The 22,928-nt window shown below is 48.3% G+C and overlaps 2 protein-coding genes across 3 annotated transcripts in view; one reads left to right on the forward strand and one right to left on the reverse strand.

The window, feature by feature from the left end:
- The window catches only part of LOC119181527 (protein O-mannosyl-transferase TMTC1), a 78,140-nt gene extending 57,084 nt beyond the window's left edge, over window positions 1–21,056 (reverse strand). The window contains exon 1 of the mRNA XM_075883661.1: window positions 19,612–21,056. Coding sequence (XP_075739776.1) covers window positions 19,612–20,306 — 695 coding nt within the window. The 5' untranslated portion in view covers window positions 20,307–21,056. The remainder of the gene's footprint in view (window positions 1–19,611) is intronic.
- Window positions 1–22,928, forward strand: part of LOC119186381 (uncharacterized) — a 188,185-nt gene that overhangs the window by 39,336 nt on the left and 125,921 nt on the right. The window lies entirely within an intron of this gene.

A 22,928-nucleotide genomic window follows, 5' to 3' on the forward strand; every position in this document is an offset into this window, starting at 1 on the left:
ACTTTCTGTCATCCCAGCGCACCTGCGTTCCACTGTCCTGCATCAACTTCATGACGCTCCCATGACGGGCCATTTGGGCGTTTCTCGCACATACGATCGGGTACGACGTCGGTTTTTTTGGCCTGGACTTGCCCACTCGGTTCGACGCTATGTCGCCGCTTGTGAGCCCTGTCAGCGTCGCAAAACGCCGTCTGCCCTCCCAGCCGGCTACCTTCAGCCGATCGACGTTCCCAACGAGCCTTTTTTTCGAGTTGGTCTCGACCTGTTGGGCCCTTTCCCACTCTCCACAGCCGGAAATAAATGGATTGCTGTTGCCACGGACTACGCGACGCAGTACGCAATCACACGAGCACTCCTGACCAGCTGCGCTACCGACGTTGCGGACTTTCTGCTGTACGACATATTATTAGCGCATGGTGCTCCCCGACAACTTCTCACCGACCGTGGCCGCACGTTCTTATCAGCTGTCGTTCATGATATCCTGAGGTCTTGCCATACCAAGCACAAATTTACTACTTCGTACCATCCACAGTCAAATGGTCTCATGGAGCGCCTTAACAGGACCCTAACCGATATGCTTGCCAAATACGTTGCGCCAGACCACCATGATTGGGACATTCATTTGCCGTATGTGACGTTCGCCCACAACTCATCTCGTCACAACACTGCCGGATATTCACCCTTCTATCTACTATATGGCCGGGACCCAACTCTACCTTTAGACACATTACTACCTGCGGCCACTGAATATGCTGGTGAAGCCCGCGCTGACCACGCGCGCCAAGTCGCCCGTAACCGTCTACAGGCTTCACAGGCGCGCCAACAACAGCTCTACAATTCTCACCATAGGGACGTGCACTTTTCTCCGGGATCTCTCGTGCTCCTCTGGTCACCTACTTGGCGTGTGGGACTGTCGGAAAAACTGTTGTCGTCCTACACTGGACCATTCCGTATCGTTTGCCAAGTGACAGACGTCACGTACGAGATTGTTCCAACTGATCCAACAAGGTCATCGTCAGCTCCGAGCGACACCGTTCACGTGGCTCGGCTAAAGCCCTATTACCCCCCTTCGACATCATCTGCGTAAATTTAGCACCGGGACGGTGCTTCTACCGCCGGGGGTTATGATACAAAAATGCGGCTAAACACGGCTGCAAGAAAGAAGAGGACGAAGTGGGTTTTTTTCTTGGATGCTGGTCTGACGCCATCTTGCTCGTCGGGTTCTCTGCGCTGTAAATAGCTCATTAAACAAGTTACTCGTAACAATATGACGCGCCTGTTCCGACGGGCTGATCCGAGTATGACAGAGGAAAAGAAGTTGCGTCACCTGATGCGTGGAGTTAAGGGGCAACTTTTCGCTGGCCTTGTACGGAGCCCTCCGAACACGATGGCCGAGTTTTTGTCCGAAGCCGTCACGATGGAAAAGATGCTTCAGCACCGATCCACCCTGTATGAGCGGCAAGTGAACACGTCCACTGCTCAAGTTCTCATGGCTATTGGGGGCAACACTGAGTGTCTGCGCGACCTTATCCGCTCTATAGTACGCGAGGAGCTCCAAAAGGCTGCCAAACCACAACCACCTACAGTGTGTTCCATTGCAAGCATCGTCAAGGACGAGCTGCATCATGTCATTCGTGACCCTGTGAGTCTGGATAACGCCACACCCGCCCCGGCTGATTACCACCGTGCGACCTATGCGGAAGCCTTGAAGCGCCCAGCTTCCCCTTCCCCGCTGTTTGTTCAGGCACCTTCTACGGTTTCCCTTCAGTCGGCGCAGCCTCTACGGTATTACGAGAACACACGCATGCCCCCAGCCCTCGTTTACGCCAGTCCTGTGCATCTTGTGGAACGACCAGCACACTACCTTGACGACAGACGCGTTTCACCTCGGAAATCTGATGCTTGGCGCACTCCTGATCGCCGACCTGCATGCTTCCACTGCGGTGAAGCGGACCATTTGTACCGCCAGTGTCCATACCGGCGCCTCGGGCTGCGCGGCTTTTCAGTATATTCAGCACCTCCTTGGTATGGCCAGCCACCCCGGGACATTGAGGACTACCTGACTCAACAGCGCATTTCACCGCCTTCTGGACGGCAGTCGCGCTCACCGTCACCGAGGCGCTTTGCATCTTCGCCCCAGCGCCATGCTGGCGCACGGCCCCCCAGTCCACGCCGGGAAAACTAACGCAAGCGACCCTTGGAGGCAAGGTCGCTGGCAGTCGACGTGCTTAAGACCTCCGATCAATGCTAACAGTAAAGAGTGTAGATTCGACTGAGCGATATGTGCAGCTTTCTCTGGATATACCGGTGCTGATGGACGGCTACGCAGTAGGTGCTTTAGTTGATACCGGGGCTGACTATTCGATACTAGGCGGGAAAATGACCGGACTACTAAAGAAGGTAATCACGCCCTGGCATGGCTCCGTGATTTGAACGGCCGGTGGCCACACCGTCTCTCCGCTTGGAACCTGCACGATTAGAGTTCGGCTCTGCGGTTATAATTTTGTAGCAAGTTTCCTTGTGCTTCATGAATGTTCATGCGACGTTATTCTTGGTGTTGACTTCCTGCAGGAGCATGGAGCTGTCATTGATCTTCAAGAAAATCCCATCACCTTTTCAGCCGACCGAGCAATCGACAAGCAGGACGACCAACAACGTACCAACGTTCTTCGTGTTTCTGCTGAAAGTATAACGCTTCCTCCAAGAGCCAGTGTTATAGTCGACGTCACATGCTGTGGATTGCGAGATGGTGGAGCGATTGTAGAAAGTAATTTTGAACACCTGCTGACTCAAGGTGTTTGTGTGGCTAGGAGTATCATACAGCTACGTGATAGCCGATCCCAACTGCTCGTTACAAATTTCAGCAACGAACACCGACACCTTTTCCGTGGCACTTCGTTAGCGTTTGCAGATGAATTAGGAATCGTTCCCATCTGCTTCTCGTCGGACGCAGTGGAGGCCGCCGTTACGTCTCTAAACAATATCTTTATTATTTCTAACCTCAAACCAGAAAACCAGACAGCACTGCGAAAACTCTTGCTTGAATTCAAGTCATGCTTCGCTACTTCCTCTAAGGTGCGCCAGACTTCGATCACTAGGCACAGAATCATCACTTACGACGATGCCCGCCGAGTACACCAACAGCCTTATCGCGTGTCAGCGAAGAAACGAGAAGTCATTTGTACGCAAGTTCGAGAAATGCTTGACGACGGCATCTTCGAGCCTTCCAACAGTGCGTGATCCTCTCCGGTCGTCCTAGTCAAGAAGAAAGACGGAACGCTACATTTTTGCGTCGATTACCGGAAGTTGAACAGCGTGACTAAAAAGGACGTGTACCCGCTGCCACGCGTCGACGACTCGTTAGACAGATTACGCCGCGCCCACTATTTTTCCTCTTTGGATTTAAAAAGCGGGTACTCGCAGGTTGAGGTTGACGAGCGAGACCGCGAGAAAATGGCCTTTGTGACCCCTGATGGCCTGTATGAATTTCGAGTCCTTTTTTTTGGTTTGTGCTCAGCGCCCGCAACCTTCCAGCGAATGATGGACACTGTGCATACTAGTCTGAAGTGGCAAACTTGTCCCGTATACCTTGATGATGTTGCCGTTTTTTCTGAAACCTTCCAGCAACATCTTCACTGCCTCAGGAGTGTGCTACAGGCTATTCAATCAGCAGATCTTACACTCAAACCGCAGAAGTGTCACTTTGGTTATGAAGAGCTCAAATTCCTTCGCCATGTAGTCAACGTGAAAAAAGTCCGATCCGACCCCGACAAACGTGCCGCTGTAGCCGCGTTTCCGCATCCTACAGACAAGAAGACTATTCGGCGCTTTCTGGGCCTGTGCGCCTACTATCGACAATTTATTAGAGGGTTTTCGAAGATAGCTGAACCCTTGACTCGCCTGACACGCGACGACACACCGTTTGTATGGGCTACCAAGCAACAGGCTGTTTTTGCCTAGCTACGACAGCGGATGCAGTCAGCCCCTGTTCTTGCACATTTAGACGATGATGCTAACACAGAGGTGCACAGTGACGCCAGTAACATCGGCCTCGGCACAGTGCTCGTCCAGCATCAACACGGCAAAGAACGAGTCATAGCCTATGCCAGCCGCTCACTGTCCCGTACCGAGGTGAATTACGCGACCACAGAGAAAGAGTATCTCGCAGTAGTGTGGGCGATCACCAAGTTGCGCCTGTACCTCTACGGTCGTCTATTTAAAGTGGTGACGGACCACCATGCCCTCTGGTGGTTGGTAAACATACGTGATCCCTCTGGACGACTGGCCCGATGGAGCTTGCGTCTACAGGAATTTGATGTGACCATCGTATATAAGTCTGGACGGAAGCATGAAGTCGCTGATACGCTGTCGCGTGCACCCATACATTTAGTCAATCAAGAAGAAGAAGACAATGACGGTTTCCTGGGCGCCCTTAGCTCATCTGACTTGAGCAGACGCCAGCGAGAGGATGAAGAGATTCAACCGCTCATCGACTATCTGGAAGGTCATAGCGCGGTTATACCTCGCCATCTATCTCACGTCGTGACGTCTTTCTGCCTCCGAGATAATGTCCTGTACAAAAAAAGACGCCCGTTCTACGAGCCGCGCTTACCTCCCCGTCATTCCGAAGGACATGCGGGACGAAGTCCTCTCCGCGTGTCATGACGAGCCCACATCTGGTCATCTAGGTTACTCGAGAACGCTCGCCAGAGTAAGTGAGGCGTACTACTGGCCCGGACTTTCGGCAACCGTGAAGCAGTACGTTAAAAGCTGTCGTGAATTCCAGCGTCGAAAGTCGCCACCAAGCAAGCCGGCAGGATTACTTCAGCCAATCGATCCACCCCACAAGCCGTTTGACCAAGTCGGCTTGGACATTCTCGGCCCATTTCCTTTATCGTCCGACGGCAAAAAATGGGTCATTGTTGCAACTGACTATTTGACCCGCTATACTGAGACACAGGCGATATCACGAGCCACGTCTTCTGAGGTAGCACAGTTCTTCATGTGCCACATTGTTCTGCGCCACGGTGCTCCATCTACAGTGATAACCGACAGAGGAACAGCGTTCACTGCACAGCTTATTGATAAAGTTTTTCGACTAAGTAATACTAGGCATCGAACGACAACTGCTTACCATCCGCAGAGCAACGGCTTAACCGAGCGACTAAATAAGACAGTCACAAACATGATCTCCATGTACATCGACGTCCAAAACAATACATAGGATCGCATTTTGCCTTATGTGACGTTCGCTTATAACACCGGCGTTCAAGAAACTACCCGATTTACACCGTTTCGCCTTCTATACGGCCGAGAAGTTCAGACCATGCTGGATGCGATGCTTCCTTGTGAAGACGCCATCAATTAACAACTGACGCAGAAGAATTCGCAGAGCGTGCCGAGGAAACTCGTCAGCTCACCCGGCTACACATTGGTCAGCAGCAACAGGTCGATGCACGACGTTACAATATGCGTCACAATGACGTATCTTACTGTCCGGGAGACCAAGTTTGGGTTTGGACCCCTGTTTGTCGCCGTGGCCTCTCCGAAAAGTTGCTCAGCAGATACTTCGGTTCGTATAAAGTATTACGCCGCGTGAGTGACGTAAACTACGAAGTGGTTCGGGACGCTACGTCATCACGATGGGTACAACGAAGACAACCGACCTCTGACATAGTTCACGTGGTGCGCATGAAGCCGCATTTCGCGCGTTCCTAAAAGACCACTTTTCCTGTTTTTTTTTGTGCTCCGACGATTGCCTCATCATTGGTGAACTTATTGCGTCTAACATTTGATTATCGGTGCCCTTTTTCATTGTTTAAGCTACTTTGTTTTGCTTTTTTGCAGTAACTTTACAGCATCGGGACGATGCTTTTTCTTTATTTTTGTTGAGGAGGAATATTGCCACATACTTCTAGTAGTGGGTCGTATGCCAAGGTGAAGGCTCCACCACAAACAAGAAAGAAGTGCGCGTGGGCCCCCGCTCTGGCAAACAAGCCCAACCGACGCGCTTGGTTAGAGCCCTGTTGCTCAGACGTCAATAAGCCTTGTCGACACCCCCTGGAGCGACGTGACAGTATGGTACTGGTGCAAACATGATAAACATGTGATGCGTGTCATGTAACAGCATGACTACATGCTACGCGCATGTTGCGCTCATGGCCGTTTCACTAGCTTCACATGTACCAAACTCGGTATTACTGGACACCAATTGACCACATAGGCAAATGACACATCGAAACATGATAATCACGACATGCGTGTCATGTAACAACATGAATACATGCCACAGTGATGATGCGCTCGCCGCCGTTTCGCTAGCTGCACATATGCCAAATTTGGTATGACGTGACGCCAGTGGATGACGATTATATGACTGGTGCAAACATGATAATCCTAACACGCGTGTCATGTAGAAACATGACACCATACCACACTCATAGAGTGCTCGCTGCCGTTTCGCTAGCTCCACATATATACTAAATTTGGTATCACGGGTTGTGATTAGATGAAGAAGGTAAACGACACACCCGAACATGATAATTGTGACATGGAAGTCATGTACAACATCATTTACTTCCACCTCGTAACGTTGTGCTGATTTTGAAAAGACATATCAACATTTCCCATTCGTGCTTCACATATCATTGATTCCACTGTACACGGGATCTGCCAATTTTTTTATCTCCAACGCACAAAGCAGAAAGAAGAAAACAAGTCATGTCTAAGATGCGAAAAAAAATTCTACTATTTCTTAGTGCCAACACAATCATTGCAAGAATTCTCACTAGCCTTCACAGCGTTGCACTTGATGAGGGAAACGGAGTATAGGAAAAAGACATTCGTAGAACACATGAACATGGGGTCAGAGGTGTGGCTCCTATGTGGGTGTCGCCATAATGCCTTATGATTTTCGAATATGCATAACCCCCTTTCCTCCCGCCCTCCCACTAAGTGTGACGCTGAGCTCGATTGTGCTGCCATTTTATATTCTGTGTGTGTGCAATTACGTCGCATTTGGAAATATACTTTTGATGAAAATGAAGAATTTTTTCAAGCAAACACTTCATGAGAGCTTATTTACCATAATTTAGTTAGTAGCATAAAAATGGCGAAAGCAAGACGGGAAACAGCGTGAACGAACCTATGGATTATCCCACGTCATCCCATGCACTAGGTGGTCCACGTAATACTCATAAAAAGTTTTAGAAAAAACCACGGGCTCTAGAAGCTTCCACCTCCTCTATATAAGTGTAAATAAGCTGTTTATCTAATCATCAACCAGATGCACTTCATTCAGGTAAACATTTTATAATCTAGTTGGAAAGGGTGAAACTCAGCAAATAACCTCAGAATCCTCAGTTTATCTTGTGCTGAAATGTGTTTGGCTGTTTTTGTAGCGTAAGCTAATTGGCTGGGGTTGAGCAGTTTCAGTGGCAAGAAATAAACAAGAAAATATTTGACCCAATTCTGCATGTTGCATTGCAAATGTCGTCGAGAGACGATAGTCTTGCGTCTGGAGAGAGTGAACAAAACGTTTATTTGATGTTGTGCGGAAGAAAATTGGTGAATGGAATTGTGTAGGCGCTGCGTTAGAGTGCCTCGAGCGTGTAGTGGAGGCGAACGAGTGCTTGAAGGCACGTTAGACTCGAGTGCCATCTCGCAGTTATCTTCAAAAACAAAGGCGTGCACGCTTGCGGAGAAAGATGTCCGCCTGTCTCAGAGGTGATAAGATGTAGAACGCAAAGCGATGGGCAGGTGCCACCACTATGTTGTCGTAGCAAAGCATTGGCAACACTTGCCTCTTTGAGCATCGCGTTGCACTGTCAGTACAGCGTGATAAACGCTACGGTCCTTAGAGTTACTTGTGTCTGCCTTCTCAAGTATGAAGGAACACATACATAGACATGTTGTTATGGTGCCTCAGATATGCGTAATGATTGCTTTTTAGTTGACAATCGCACAAGTATGAACGCTGAATCATGAGCAATATTGGTAGGCACTGCGGATGGGGTCGGCCGATTGGTGGCGTTTCAGGTATCGTTAGGGTGGACAAACAGACAAATGTACATACATACAACAGAGAGACAGACAGACAGACAGACAGACAGACAGACAGACAGACAGACAGACAGACAGACAGACAGACAGACAGACAGAGACAGACAGACAGGCAGGCAGACTAAATTTTTTCTGTCGAAGGTCCCAAAGGAAAACAATCGTCTTTAAAAATGATGCACTCGTGCGCCGCTAAATCCAGCCAATGGCAAGGTCGCTACATCAAAAAGAAGGTTAGCGGTGATGCCAGTGCGCTCAAACACTTCGAAGTATTTGTTGACGTCCTGATCAATCGTTATTCCATAAACGTGAGTGAGTTGGAAAGACAAAGAGAGTGTGTGTTTGTGTACGTGGGTGCGTACGCACGTGTGTTTACACTTTAGTGAAACAACGCTGGTTTCAGTCTGCCAGCTGTCACTGGGGAACCTTTTGCCGTGTCGTTGAAACGACGGCCACAGTTGACGGATTGTAGGTTTTTGTTCAGTGGTTTTCTTCGGCCAATATCTGCCACCTCGCGTGACCGGCGATGCTGAATGTACTTGCAGGAGTAATTTTCTTGCTTTTTACAAGCGTGGGTAAGTGGCGTCGTCTGGTGCATCCTTTTAAACTATTGGGAGAAGGAGGGCATGTAACCGCCACCTTAAGCAGTTGTCGGTCAAGCTGACCTACGCCTGAAACTACTGCAGGCACCAGGTGTAATAAGAGACATAAAGAAAGAAAAGCAGGCGCGTCCTCGCTTCGTTCTCAACTGGATGCTTATTTATCCCAACAACAGCAAAATAAAGTAAATTCGCCAGCTGCGTATTTTCTTCCTTTCATCCTCTTCACGTACTTTACGCAAGCAACAATGTGGAGGCTGCATTACGGCCCACATTATAGTTGTACAAAAGGCATGGCTTTCAAGGCTGGCCGCCAAAACGAGGACGCATATTTTGCACACCTCGACATGTACGTTTCTTTTTTTTCTCGCCTATTTCAAGGTCTTTCAGCGAAAACAAGGGCTGGTGTAAGAAAGAGAAAATAAGAAAATCTCTTGGAAGATAAATAGCCGCCGAGGTAGTCGAGGGACGAGCAAGAGCTCGCCTGGGGTGCTGAGCTACGCATTCATTTTCTGCCGGTACAAAGTTTCTGAGCAGCCGTGGCGAGGGGTCTTTGTCGGCAACTTTGTCATGCAGCTTGTAATCATTTTTACTCTCCACGTGGGTGGCATTTCCGACTGTCTGTAGTTGTTTCGTTCCCTCTGTTTCGTCCTCTATTTATTCCGATAGTCTTTCTTAGGTTACTTGGACGCAAAACGTTTCGTGTGTCTGTCGGTCTATTTGTCTGTCCATTTTTCTGTTTGTCCATCGAAACCCCTACCCGAAACGGCCAAAATCTAACTCCATCCACAGCGCCCACCAATATTGCTCAAGTTCAAGCGTTCATCCTTGTGCGATTGTCAATTAAAAAGCAATTATTGCACATATCTGAGGCACAATGAAAACACGTCAATATTCTCTGGTGTTTTTCTACACTAGAGAAGGCATACAGAAGTAATTCTAAGGATCGTAGCGTTTATTACGCTGCGCTGATAATGCAACGCTATGCCAAAACGGCAACTGTTTCCAACTATTTGTTAGGACGACAAGGTGGTGGCACCTACCCGTCACTTTGCGTTCTACGCCTTATCGCCTCCGAGACAGGCGCACACGCAATCCTTCGTTTTCGAAGATAACTACCAGATAGCACTCATGTCTCCCGTACCTCGATGAGCTCGTTCGCCTGTGCTGCACGCATCGAGGTACACTAACGCTGCGCCTACAGAATACCAATCACCAATTTTCACGCGCAAAACATCAGATAAACGTATTCTTCACTCTCTTCAGACTCAAGACTATAGTCTTTCGACGACATTTGGAGTGAAACATACAGATACGGGGCCAATTGTTTTCTGAAGCTCGTATTAGGTGCTCCGCAGTGAATTTGGTCAAGATCAAAACTTGAAAGAAAGTGACTCTGTCTCGCACATTAATATTGCCTCTCTGCCACCGACTTCGCCGAAAACTACGCCACGTCGAAGCTTGCAATTCTCAGAAACGCCCGGCGAGTCAGTCGTACAACAACCGACAACTACTGAGTTCGTATGAATCAGTCAATGAAGCAATGTGGGTGCCCAATAGCCATAAGCATGTATACATTATCTTATTAAGATGAAAATAGAACTAAAGATCCGGCACATATGCTTCGGCAACGCTAACGTTTCAGCTCCTATGCATGTCGTGTATGAGAAAAGTCAACATTCCACTTCATTCTTCTTCCTAGTTTAGTCCTCTAACAAAGTTACGGCTGGGAGATCGCGTAAAAACTTCCCGAGTCTGCAGATCTTGAAATAAGCGTGAGCTCGATAATTGTACCAAACTATTTAATGCATCTCTTCTTTTATATGTCTGCCATCATTGGGATCCCCGCACTTCGTGGGGTGTCAGTCGACTTCCATTACCGCCTTCTTTCAATAGAAACAACATAAACAAATCATGTCCCTTTCCATTCAATTTTTCGCACTTACTTTCAATGCATATTGGTGGTAGTGTAAAGAGGTTCAGTGAGCAGCAGTGAGCTGTGCGCGCAGGTGAAGCCTCTCCACATAGCGCGAATTGTAAATCAAGTTCACTGCACACTACATGCTATAGTTGACAAAGAGGGACGCCGCATTCGGTCAGCCAATACTAGACGCACAAACACTGGTACAGAAATGTGTGCGCCGTGTCTTTTTATAGCACGCCCACCTCTACATCCATGGCTGAGGAGAATGGGCTGCGCATGACAAATGCAAACGAGCTGTTTGTTGGGGCATCGTGTTGTGCAAGGTCCCATATTATGGTGTATACTCGTGAACTGAAACGCACGTCGAAACTTACAGAGTAAGGGCACAGTGGGAAAGCAAGATGGAGGGCTCTCGTTTACTTAAATTTTAGTAAGCACGTTGTAAGAAAGGGGCCATGTTTGTGGAGGATGTCCGGTCGAAGTCTCTTTCCACAGAACTTTGTTACGGTATTGCTGTTCTGTCGAGTTTCATTGACTACTAATGCTGCAAGCTTATAGACTGGCGCATGTTGGTGGACGACAGACATGAAGTGCGGAAGAAAAGAACGCGTATTTGTTGAAATAACGAAGCTAATATCATTTCTGCATTCAGCACGTGGTTAGGTTTCTGTCGCCTAAAAAACAAGTTCCATCTAGCTTGCCGCATCAGGCAATTTTCTCAAAAGGCGAATGCATGCACTTGAGCTTTTTTTTCTTTTTGATGTCCCGCCTTCTATCGCCCTTTTTATTTTTACTCATGTGCCGTCACAGAAAGAAACAAAAACTTTTTGTCACTCTTTACGCAACGCCTTCTTTCAAGTCAGATATCTCTCACAGGCGCCGATCCTAGATACAGGTCTCTTGGCAGTCTGAGTGGCTTTGAAAAAGAAGAGAAAAGAAGAATACCACGTTGTAACTGTATTTCACATAGGAGGTCATTATAACTCGCAGTCTTCCCAACAGAATGCCCATGCCAGTGAGTTTTCTCAACATGTCGAGAAGAGACGAGGAATTAAATAAACAAACCCAACACGAAAGGTACACACAGGTAAAGTATGATCGTCTCTTCTGCAGTTCTATTTCTAATATTATTTTTGCTTCGACAAAAACTTTCGCGGCGCAAGCGCTTGTAGTGCCATCATCACCATCGTCATTTTTTCTATCACCGCGCCGCGTCTCTCGCGCAGCTGGCGCGAGCTCGAGCTGCGCGAGGATTGGAACGAGCTGACACGCCTGGCGTGGCGGACGCTGGTAGCCGACGTGGCTCCGCTTCAGGCCTGCAATAAAGTGGCGAGATCGGCACGGCCCCATCGGCCGCCTTCGACGTCATCTCACGTCTCTCCTTCTCTCGCCGCTACATTGGTGACCCGGAGAACACGCCCTTCGCCGAGCGGCCCGCGGCCATGTTCCCGCAACTCTGCCCACCAGTGCCACCGTACCAATCGACTTACCCCAAGGTATGGTTTATGCAGCTCGACGCTGTTCTTGCGCTGAATGGCATCACGGACCAGCTGCTGATGCACGCCATTCTTCTCGACACCCTACCGGTAGAGTTGCGCCATCTCGCTGCCACTTCAGGCACCAGCCCACAGGCTTACGATGCCCTCTGCACTGCGGTGCTCGCCCGCAGCGGCAACACATACCGTCCGCTTCCGTTTACCCGCACCAGGCAGGTTTCCCCGGCGTCGCAGAGCAAGGTACGCACGCAAGCGCACGCAGAGCAAGCGACGGCACGTGACACCGTGGCCCTCGCCGTTTCCGCGACCACCAGCTCAGACGTCTCGGCCTCCTCCTCCTCCTCCTCCTCGCCGCAGCTGCTGGTCAGCTCCTCGACGGTGCCCCCTGCCGCTCCGCCACCTGCCACTGGTGCCAGCAATGGCCTGCCGGGTGCCTCGCCACATTCCACTCGCACCTCCCCGGCCAGCAGCCGACCACCCTCGGCGTCCCCGCTCCCCGCCCCTGTCCCTGTCTCTGTTTCGTGGTCTACGACGGGCCCCAGCGCCGTGCCTTCGCGGAGCCAGAGCCTGCCCTCATCGTCGGCGTCGACACCGGCAACCACCAAAGCAACTGCCACCGTCGCCCTTCTGCCCGTGGCGCCGCAGCAGGCACCTGCGTCGAGACCCGGCGTCGCACAGGTGGTTTCGGCCAGCCCCAGTCCTCGCCCCTCTGGTGCCCCCCGGCTCATCCAGCCGAAACAGCCACAGATCCTGCCCAAGCTGTCGAGCGGCAGCGTGAACATGACGACGCATTCGGCAGCGGCGACCACCCGGTCCCAGTCTCCCCGGGCGGCCCAGCACAAGGCCACACCACGGCCCGCGCCTGTACCGGTGCCGCAGCCTGCGACCACGGTGCAGCGCGGAGCCACGATGAGGCTCAACACGGGGAGTCCGCTGCTCATCGGGATCCCCGCGGCAGCGCAGCCGGGCATGTTTCCGGCTGGACCTGCGCACGGCACTTTCCTGCTGAGCCAGTATATTCCGGGCCTGGGCCACAGCCCGATTCTGATAAAAGGCGCACTGGGGCAGACCCAGAGCTCTCTGGGACAGATACAGGGGGTCCAGCTGGCCCTGCGGCCACACCATGCCACGGGCCTGACCCTGGGACCTCAGACGGGGCCCAGGCCCCATGGGGAACATCCAGGACCGCCTGGCACCCCAACGCTTGTCATTCCACAGAACCTGGGGCCAAGGCCCAACATCTTTCTGGCACCGCCACGCATGATGTCGCCCCCCTGGTTTGCCATAGTCCCGGGACAGCCACTGACGCTCCAACAGCTGCAGGCCATGCTGCCCACGCAGACCACGCTGGCCCAGCCCACACTGGGTGCGTTCCAGACAGACCAGCACCAATCCCTGGTGCTGTGGGATCACGTCCAATGTAGCGGCGAGAGAAGGAGAGACGTGAGATGACGTCGAAGGCGGCCGATGGGGCCGTGCCGATCTCGCCACTTTATTGCAGGCCTGAAGCGAAGCCACGTCGGCTACCAGCGTCCGCCACGCCAGGCGTGTCAGCTCGTTCTAATTCTCGCGCAGCTCGAGCTCGCGCCAGCTGCGCGAGAGACGCGGCGCGGTGATGGAAAAAATGACGATGGTGATGATGGCACTACAGGCTTAATGGGAAATCGACAGACGAGAAAATGAGGATACGGTGAGCAGTGAGAACTTTTCATAATTTTTTCTTGGTGCCTTTTGTTGTATTGACACAAACTGATTTTCTAGTTTACTGTGCTAATTCCGTCCAATTCTTCGCTCTACAGTGTCTCGCAGGTTTGGTGACATTACGTTGATGGAACGAGTTTCCTAACGCGAAACAGCGGCGCATCATACGAAACTACAGCCACAGGTTTGTGTACTTTTTTTTTATTTTTCGCCTATTTAATGAATTATTTCATTTTCAGGCTGCAGTTCCTTCAGAGTTCGACTGACTGAGAACGTTGACGTTTTAACAACGCTCTTAGCGCTCCCGATTGGGACTTTCGGCACTACTCGGGTCTTTGTGAAACATGAGCTGTAGGTTTATATGGGCGTTCGGCAACCAGCGGTACAGAAAGACGCTTCTTCAAGTGTGAAAACCCGGCATTAGGACAGGCGTTACTAATCGCGAAGCAGTTTTTGGTCAAGCCTTTATTGCGCGTGATCCGTCATAAAGCTCGTGGGTGTTAGGAACGGGTACGCGCCAGAGCCAATGGGTGTATCCCAACCATATAACTACTCGTCCACTACAAATTGAGGCAAGCGTTCACCAAAAACCGGGTATGTGCCAGAGAAATATGTGCGGCCTATCACAAAACCATCATTGTTATGAACGAGTGTGTGGTACAGAAATCAAGCAAATCCCACAGCAGGCAACTTCTACTAAAAAGGAAGAAGACAGCAGTTTGCCCCAAAAAATGGCGTGTGCGTTATTATACTCACGCACGACTGTCACGTTATACTTTGCAGCCATATATGCGGTGGCTATATAACCCCATCTACACGTAACAAGGAGGGCTTAACAAAGAGCAGTGATATAACATACCAGAGTTTTTCAAGTGAGTGCTTATTCGTAAACTTGTGTATGAAAGTGGTTAGGTAAAGTTTCATAAAACCGCCTGAAAGCTTAACAAACAACGTTTAAATAAAGAGCAGTGACGTAATATCTGAAAAAAACTTGCTAAACATAAAAATGCATCAGCCTGATATAAGAAACGTCAGCAGCCTTACTGTTTTGTAGGAGTGTTGGAAGCGAATTTGTCTCATTTTTTTCATCTTCATACAATCGAAGATAACACTAATGGGACACGGTTGCGAAGCTCGTCGTCACTTCCTATCTTCAGACACTCAAACATCTGTATATTGAAATACAACCATAGAAAACTATCACTTCTGGCATACGTTTGAAAGCGCATTCGCACATATACAATTGGTCAATATAGAGTGAACAAGCAGCGGTGAGCATAACAGCGTGTTTGCTACTAGTCAGAACAACTGCGTGGTATCACTCTTGGTTAATAAAGATTCTTTCATTGTCAAGCAAGTGCACCGAAGGTTGGCTTACACACGTGGCCTCATGCTTCCCGAAATGAAATGCTTTCACTAGCTCTCAGGTTTATTGATTCACATAAGGAAACGAAATTGACCGCGGTTGCGCGTGCTTCGCTGCGAATTTCGTCGAAGAACGATACTGGTGTATGGGAGTTCTTCTTTCGCTTACTTATTGGCTAAATTGTGTGACAGACAGGCTGACAGAGAGACAGGTCAAAATTTCTGCGTTACCGTGTACCAAGAAAGACTACCTTTGTTTAAAAGGCCAACCTTGTTTTCTAATACAGGTTTGCTCCCACATTGTTTGGAGTGCTGTACCGCCTTTACTAGATGTGTGCGTGGACATTTCAACGCATGCAAATAATTCCTGCAACAATGCGTTTAGAAAATCGAATCGGTGAGAATCAGTGATTAGTCGGATAACACTGCCATAAGGGAAAATATTTCCAATTCTCGCTGCTGGTGATATGAAAGTAGACGTCTTGTTCAATTTTTTTAAACATAAATTCCGTTTTCTATTCGCTGAATTTATGTCCCCCTCCCCCAGAACCGCGTCAAAAAGAAGCACGATGAATATCAGCCACTGCATTGTTTATTTTCGGAGAGGGACTCACAACGCAAGGAAGAAATTCTTCGCAAGTTTTAAAGGCTGTTTGCACAATATCATAAAAGAGTTTTGAGACTCATGCTGTGGAGATAAAAAACAAACAAAAATAAAAAGTTTACAACATCTGAAACTGCAAGCGTTAAAGCAAGCAGTCATTTGGCAAAATAGCAGGGAAGCAAACTGTCTTCAGTTGAACGACGACAAGATTTTGATCAAGTCCGCTCTCTTTCAACACATCACGTAGACCACTTCATTAGTTCAGTGCGTACAGCGCTATCGAGGGAAATGAAAAGAAAGACAGAAGCACAGAAACACAACCGAAGTCGAAAAAATTTTCACTCCACCCTGTACTTGACACGAACTTTAAGTGGAGAAAAAGAGAACGCTTTCCTTGTCTTGGGTAACGATCCCTGCGACTTTCAGTTTTTCTTTCACGGTGTGGGCATGTATGTCATTAAAACGACCATATCGAGGATGGTCTCCGTTCTTACCGTGCTGTGCGTCATGGGGATCACTCACGATTGCCTCTGAATTGTGGGCGGCTGTGGTTGCAACCCAAAAAACCCTGGGTTTCCCTTCTTTCTCTTTTTCGCCATGGCGTCTCTTAATTAACGCTCCTCTACCATGAGGGTGACGTCTTCCCAATATGCGTCAAAGGCAACAACAAAAGCGTTCTTGCGATCGCAATTTTTTTCACAATATGTAACGCGATGCTGTTTTGTTTCTTCATTGCCGAATTTTCAGAAATTGATTGAGTTTGAAGAGAACGACCCCGAAATCTCCTGTAATCTTTGGGAGATTTTTTGTATATCGAGAAATATCGATTATTTTTTTCGTGCATAGACAGGCCTATTGTAGCTGACGCAGCTTCTATAGGTTCACCAAAGAAGAGACGTTTAACCGGAGACACGGAAACGCACCTGATTTACCATTAGAGATACGTTTTTAAGTTGCGTCAACAACTTGTAGTAGCTTATCTTTATGAGCAGCAGTTGGTAAGTTACAATATGCAATGCAGAAAGGCAACGATGTCGACGGGCGAACGTTGAGCCTCGGTGGAGCGAGACAAAGGCCAGTGGGGCGTGGTACGCCTTCGCGCATTGTCAGCGGAAGCTGCTAGCCTCTACCTCCCGTGTGGCAGAAGCGTAGTGTGCACGAATGGGCACAGGCGCAAATTAATCCATAACTCGAGAACGCACACTGGGTCATTTGTCTCCTTAATTCACGACTCTTTAAGCAAGGGTATATTGAGTACCACTGTTTATTTGTGTTTGTGGAAGCCATTTTACCTCATGATTCTCAATACGCTGTGCCCAGGTATATGTTTACTACTTCAGCTATAACAAATATTAAATTTGGTACTTTGCTTAAAGGGGTCAGCGTTATTCTTAGCCCATATTTTCGGCAGGCTTCCACATCAATATTTAAAAAAATCACCGCATATCTACGAAGTGAATGATGATGAGATGGGCGAAGCGGCCTCCAGCCTGTCCGTCCGTTCGTTCCTGCTTCCGTCCATCCGCGCGACCATCCGTGCGTCTGTCCGTCCGTCCGCGCGTCCGTCCGTCCATCTGTCTGTCTGTCTGGTAGTCTGTCTGTCCGTTTGTCCATGCGTCCACCTGTGCGTACATCTAGTGAACGCTCCACGTACCGCCATCTGGCATCTCGCATTGCTGTGGCCCATACGTCAATTCACCTGTCCGTCCGTTCGTGCGTCCGTCTGTCCGCCCATCTGCTAGTCCGTATGTCCGTCCGTTCATCTGTGCGTCCATCTAGTGAATACTCTTAGTACCGCTATCTCACATCATGTATCCCCTGTGTCGTGTCACGCTGACGGACAGGGGACATTGCTCGACTCTAAGAAGCTTCGCCCCTTAAAATTTTGCACTGCAAGACTTCGATGCGAACAGTGAATCTCAGAGTTTCATTGGCTTCGACGAAAGTAACCAGTGTTGAGGGGGAGGGGGGGGATCAACAACTTCTAAATATATATTCAGTTTTGCATGTGTATATAGGCACATCCATGGTTACGTTCGTGGTCCTGTTAGAAGCGTTTATTTTGCGTATTTTATTGCCTGGCATATTTTTCCTGTATACACGCAATCACACTTACAAACGCACGCACGAACTACATAGGCTTAAATGCCAGTTGACCCCCCATCCCCCGTAAGAAATATCTGCTGACGTCATGCCACGTAAATTTTCTGCAAGGATAACTTCCACGATTTCACGCTAGGAATCGTGCGGTGTATTCTACAAACATTTACTCCGCTCTCACATTGTTCATTGACCACACAGAAAGCTGATGCGAAAAAAAGAGAAAAAAAAGACTTACGTTTCACATTTTTCCGGAGCTTTTCCTGCAACCTTTACCAGCAAGTAACATAATCCGTTCCGCTACACCACGCGGCTGGCGTGACTGGCCGGCTGCCGCAGGTCAGTACGCGCGCAAAGGACGTTTCAGCCCTCCTCTTCCTTAGCGTGTCTTTTCTGTTAGCACTTGCTTTCAGTCTCTGCTAAAAACATAAATTGGCCTATAGAAGAAATGAGAAAGATTACGCACGCCATCGAACACCATCGAACGTGTGTGTGGTTCCACAAACAGGGCCCCTATTCGCAATTAATTTATGCTGACGAAGCACCGAAGTCTTCGGCAGATTCCCGAAAGACAGCCTTAGAACGGCGATGTTTAACTTCAGGGTGGGTCAGCGACTATAAAGAGGGAGACTATTCAAAGAAAATCTTGAAAAGGAATAGCTCCGAAGTTAAGAAAAGTGTGAATATCACTGTCGACAAGCTCAAGATAAAGTATTTCAACTGAAATACGTGAGTTGTATTGTTAAGCTGTACCTTCTTAACCCGGCTCATTAGAGCGATGCCAGAGTGGGAAATATACGCAGCTAATCACACATTTTTAATTTTAGTGGGGATCTCGGCTAGCTGTTTATTTTGACTTTGTCCGCGTATAGTAATAATAATATTAACATTAATAATAACATGAAAACTTTGCCACCAACGCAGATTGTTCGATACAAACTATTGCATAATCTTTCTCAATGATAAGCAAACAAGAAATAGAGTTCTGTCGATAGCAACACACTCTAAATTTATATAATGGCACACCAGAAGATTTAGGTTGTAACGCAAAGTGCAGCAGTTTTCCTTAGTTACAAACGGTCAAATATTTCCTTTGTGTGTAAGAGGCCGTTTATCGCAACCGTAGAATAATCATGTTTAAACGAAAATGTTAAGAGACGTCTCCTAATAGCAATTTTTGTTATTCGAGAAACAACTCGTGTTTCAAGACAGGGCTATATATATTTAAATACTCCATTTTCAATATCCACGATGTTCAATGCACCACCTGCAGGGAAAATTTCCGGTTCACTTCGACGAACAAATTGTATGTCTCGCCGTATTCAGTATCGTCTAGCTGCAGTAGCTGAATATCTTATATACCTCAAATAATAAAACCTGGGGTTTTACGTTCAGAAACCATAAAAAGTTTATAAGGCACGCGGAATCAGTCGGCTACGGAAATAGCAACCCTGTGCGGTTCTTTCACGTGCACTGATATCATCCAGTGTATGAGAATCTAGCATTTCAACATCCAAGTGCGACCCCCGCAGCTGGGATCACACACTTCATATTAGCAGCCGAGTACCATTCACTCTGTCCACCGCAGCAGACGACTTGGTTTGCAATCATTTAGGGTGGTGTCACGAGATTCGATCTTGGGGGCATGTTAGGAGGGGGGACAGCGATGATGTCTCTATACAACAATTTTAGAAGCAGCGTGCACATCTAATGTGCAAAGCAAAGTAGTCAGTTTCTCCTGCTTGTGAGCGCGCCTATTCTTACCTGAAAGTGAGCACTGTGAGCGGCCGGTACGACTTGTGGCTTCGAGGATCCGCCATCGGTCGCCCCCAGAAATCGTTCATCCAAAGCGACGACAACGACGAAGATGCTGCGTGTCGTCTATTTTCGCCGGTGACGTCGGGGTTACCGACCACGGCCACAACGTCATCGTGCACGAAATCACCATCCAGCGAGTTCATGTAACACAGCACGGCCACGACACCGGCGCACAACGCGGGCATCCACGCGGTCCTACGTTCCACGCCATTGTCGACATACACCGGTTCTTTGGTGGCATCGGCTCCACCGTCGCTTCGCTTTTGTGGTTGTTGTTTCGTGGGGTGTTGACATCGTTGCCGATCAGATGATGGTCGCCGCTGCTTGTGCTGATCCTCAACTGGTGTCGCCTTCACACTGACTGCTCGTAATATCGTAGAATGTTTCAAGTAAGAGTGCGTCCTAGTTACTACAGAAACACACTTGGCACTGAATGACCGAGTCAACGCACGCACTGTGCCCGCAGTGCACGTTGCTTTACTTCGACAAAGTCTGTGCCATGTGTCCGGATGGCAGTATTTCCCATTGCCGCCTGTGTGATCCGAAAGTGCTGTCTCGGTAGACGCACCTCCAGATGTCTCCAGGTAGGCATGAAGCAGCGACGATTGCGCACCTCCGCTAAACCAGCCTCCTACAGCCATCGTTGAGATTCACACAACCAGCGTAGCACAATACAACCAAAACACGCACGCTTTCGTCGCTCTACCGTTCCAAGCAATACGCTTTAATCACGCTAACGAAGTCGATGAACTGCACGAACACACACACGCACACAAGCAAACTGAAAGCGTCACAGGACACTTGGGCGCTTTCCGAAGCACGTGGTAGCTCACAGGACAGCTTATTCCTTGCCGCCGGTGTGAATCGAAGCGTATCTCCACTCAAGGCCTTCGTCTTGTGCGACACTCCCGGTGAAGTATCGTGGTAATCCTTGGTAAATCCGTTCCACAGACGTCACTTTCGGTTGGTACAGCAAATGAATGAAAGCAGACAAGAGTGTCCTGTTTCTGTTTGGGGATGAGAACGCCTCCCGCATGAGAAAGAAGGGCGCGCAGGGCATCGTGAGTACTAGTTCAGAAGAAACTAAAGAAAAACTAAACAGAACGTAAACCTATTTGAATACTACTGCTGCATCCTTCATAACGCATCTTCTTGTAGACACCCAAACGTTAGCGGAGCCACCCAGAAAGATATACAACTACTTTCCGGGGCTCGCACCTGGAAAAGAGTTCATCTGAAGCTACATGTTCACTTTCCAAAGACGTGTGTGCATCTCCAAACACCTTCCCTTAACCTGCCGACAGTACTTTGGAAGGCGAAACTTTGATAAGACGATTCAGGCGCCACGCTGTATTAAAATAAAAGATAAGCTAAGAGCACGAATTGAGATTCACGCGCGTACCGGGCGGAAACATGGGCGACCATTCTCGCTGAGAGCGCCCGGCAGTTGGAGCGCACAGCGCATAGGACGCACATGAACTGAACGGCACTGCAAAGTGAGAGAACCCCGGTGGGCTTCCGCGCACGCCCAGTAGAGGGCTTGCGCTGGCATGTTCGATGCGTTCCGTGGGCAGTGCTGCCATCTAACGGCTGGCGCAGATGTTGTGGGATAGAGGTGCCGTAAAATCTCGCTTTTTGGACGCACGGATTTGAGGTGCGGGTACAGACTTCTCAGTCGAAGTAGGGGTGCGCGAATATTCGAAACTTCATACGTTGAATACTTGTATTGTCTTCGATTCGGAAATCACATTCACTACTAGAAATATTTTAATGCTGCAAGACTTCGTGTGAAATAATCAAATCAGCACAATATACTGCATACGTGTGAGAAAAATTTGCCATCCTTGGCACCGATAAATGCAAATTAGTTTCAGTTGCCAGGTTGTCCCCCTTTATCTCTCGATTCGACGCAATCGCGCCTTTGCAGTGGTAACGTTTCTAAGTGGCGTAGCCACAGAATAGCATTTCGTGTGAAACCTAGCATGTTGCACAAGATTCTTTAAATTATACTGAACGAAACCACCGAACTAAGGCTTCAGTCATTGCGAAATCGAATAGAAATACCTGCAACTAAAGAAATTTACATCTTCTTTTGATTATTACTGTGATGAAGCAGCCACGATAAACAACGTAACAATGTCTTTACTTGTCTCATTCGACAAAGCATGCATATAAGGTTAAAGTATGGATGTAGCCCATTCAGCAGTAGTGTGTTACAGTGAGTGGATATAGGGACGGTGGCATGCACATGTGGTAGCAGTTAGGTCATACAATTCCTAAATTGACAGATGAATACAACTGAATGCACTGCCTAGCAAGGTTTAAATTGACCCGGGCTTAGGTTTCCTTTTGGGAAACGTAAATGCTTTGCCTCAACACCACCTCACGAGCTTCCTGGAGTGCAAGCATTTGAATGCTGAGGTCTGAGCTGCTCCAAATGGCTGCTCACATCGACGGAAGGGTCCTGTAAATAATTTGCTAGACTAAAACTTGCCTATTGATGTCTGACTGATGAAACAAAATTTTCAAAATTCATTTGTGCTGTTCGTGACTAGATAGGAATTACACAGACTAGATTTGACTAGTTACATTAACCAACTATTGTGATGTATTTTTTCAAATGAGGCATTCGAAGAAAATTACTCATTACTTTCTAACTTCTGACTACAAAGCACTCTTCTTAAAGCATAAAACAATTGTTCAAAAAAAACAAAATAACAAAAAACACGTTATTTTGAGGGCATAACAAGTTTGGAAAGCTAAACAAAAATCTTTTCGTATTTTCATGTGTACGTGTTCTTAGTAAAGACTACATAAGTCGTCCATAAATTATGAACTTTGCTCACTGTAACCTACAAGTATTGTCATAGCCTTTGATAAGTAATAGCTATGTAACACCTTTTCTTTGGTCCAAACAAAACTTTAACGCAATTTCCTTACTATTCAGGATTAATTTTCCTATCTCTACTGTACATTAGGAGAACGCGGAAAACTTGGGAAAGCGAAAGGTACTGCGCTAAACCTGGTTCATTATAGGCAGGCTCTGTAGTGGTGTTTACAATCGAGAAATACCTGCGAATGCTCCAGCAAATACCAGTCTACTGTGGCAAGGGTGGTGGTGGTAGTGATTAGAATGAAGAGGAAAAAGGCACCTAATTTCTGTCTGCCTTCAGGCGACACGGCGCAGTGCCTTATAGGGGTGGGGGGAAGGAGGGATAAAAAGAATAGAAGGAAAGTAGAAGCAGAAGAAGACAGCCAACGAG

This window comes from Rhipicephalus microplus, unplaced genomic scaffold, assembly GCF_043290135.1.
Source record: "Rhipicephalus microplus isolate Deutch F79 unplaced genomic scaffold, USDA_Rmic scaffold_19, whole genome shotgun sequence".
Classification (NCBI taxonomy): Eukaryota; Metazoa; Arthropoda; class Arachnida; order Ixodida; family Ixodidae; genus Rhipicephalus; species Rhipicephalus microplus.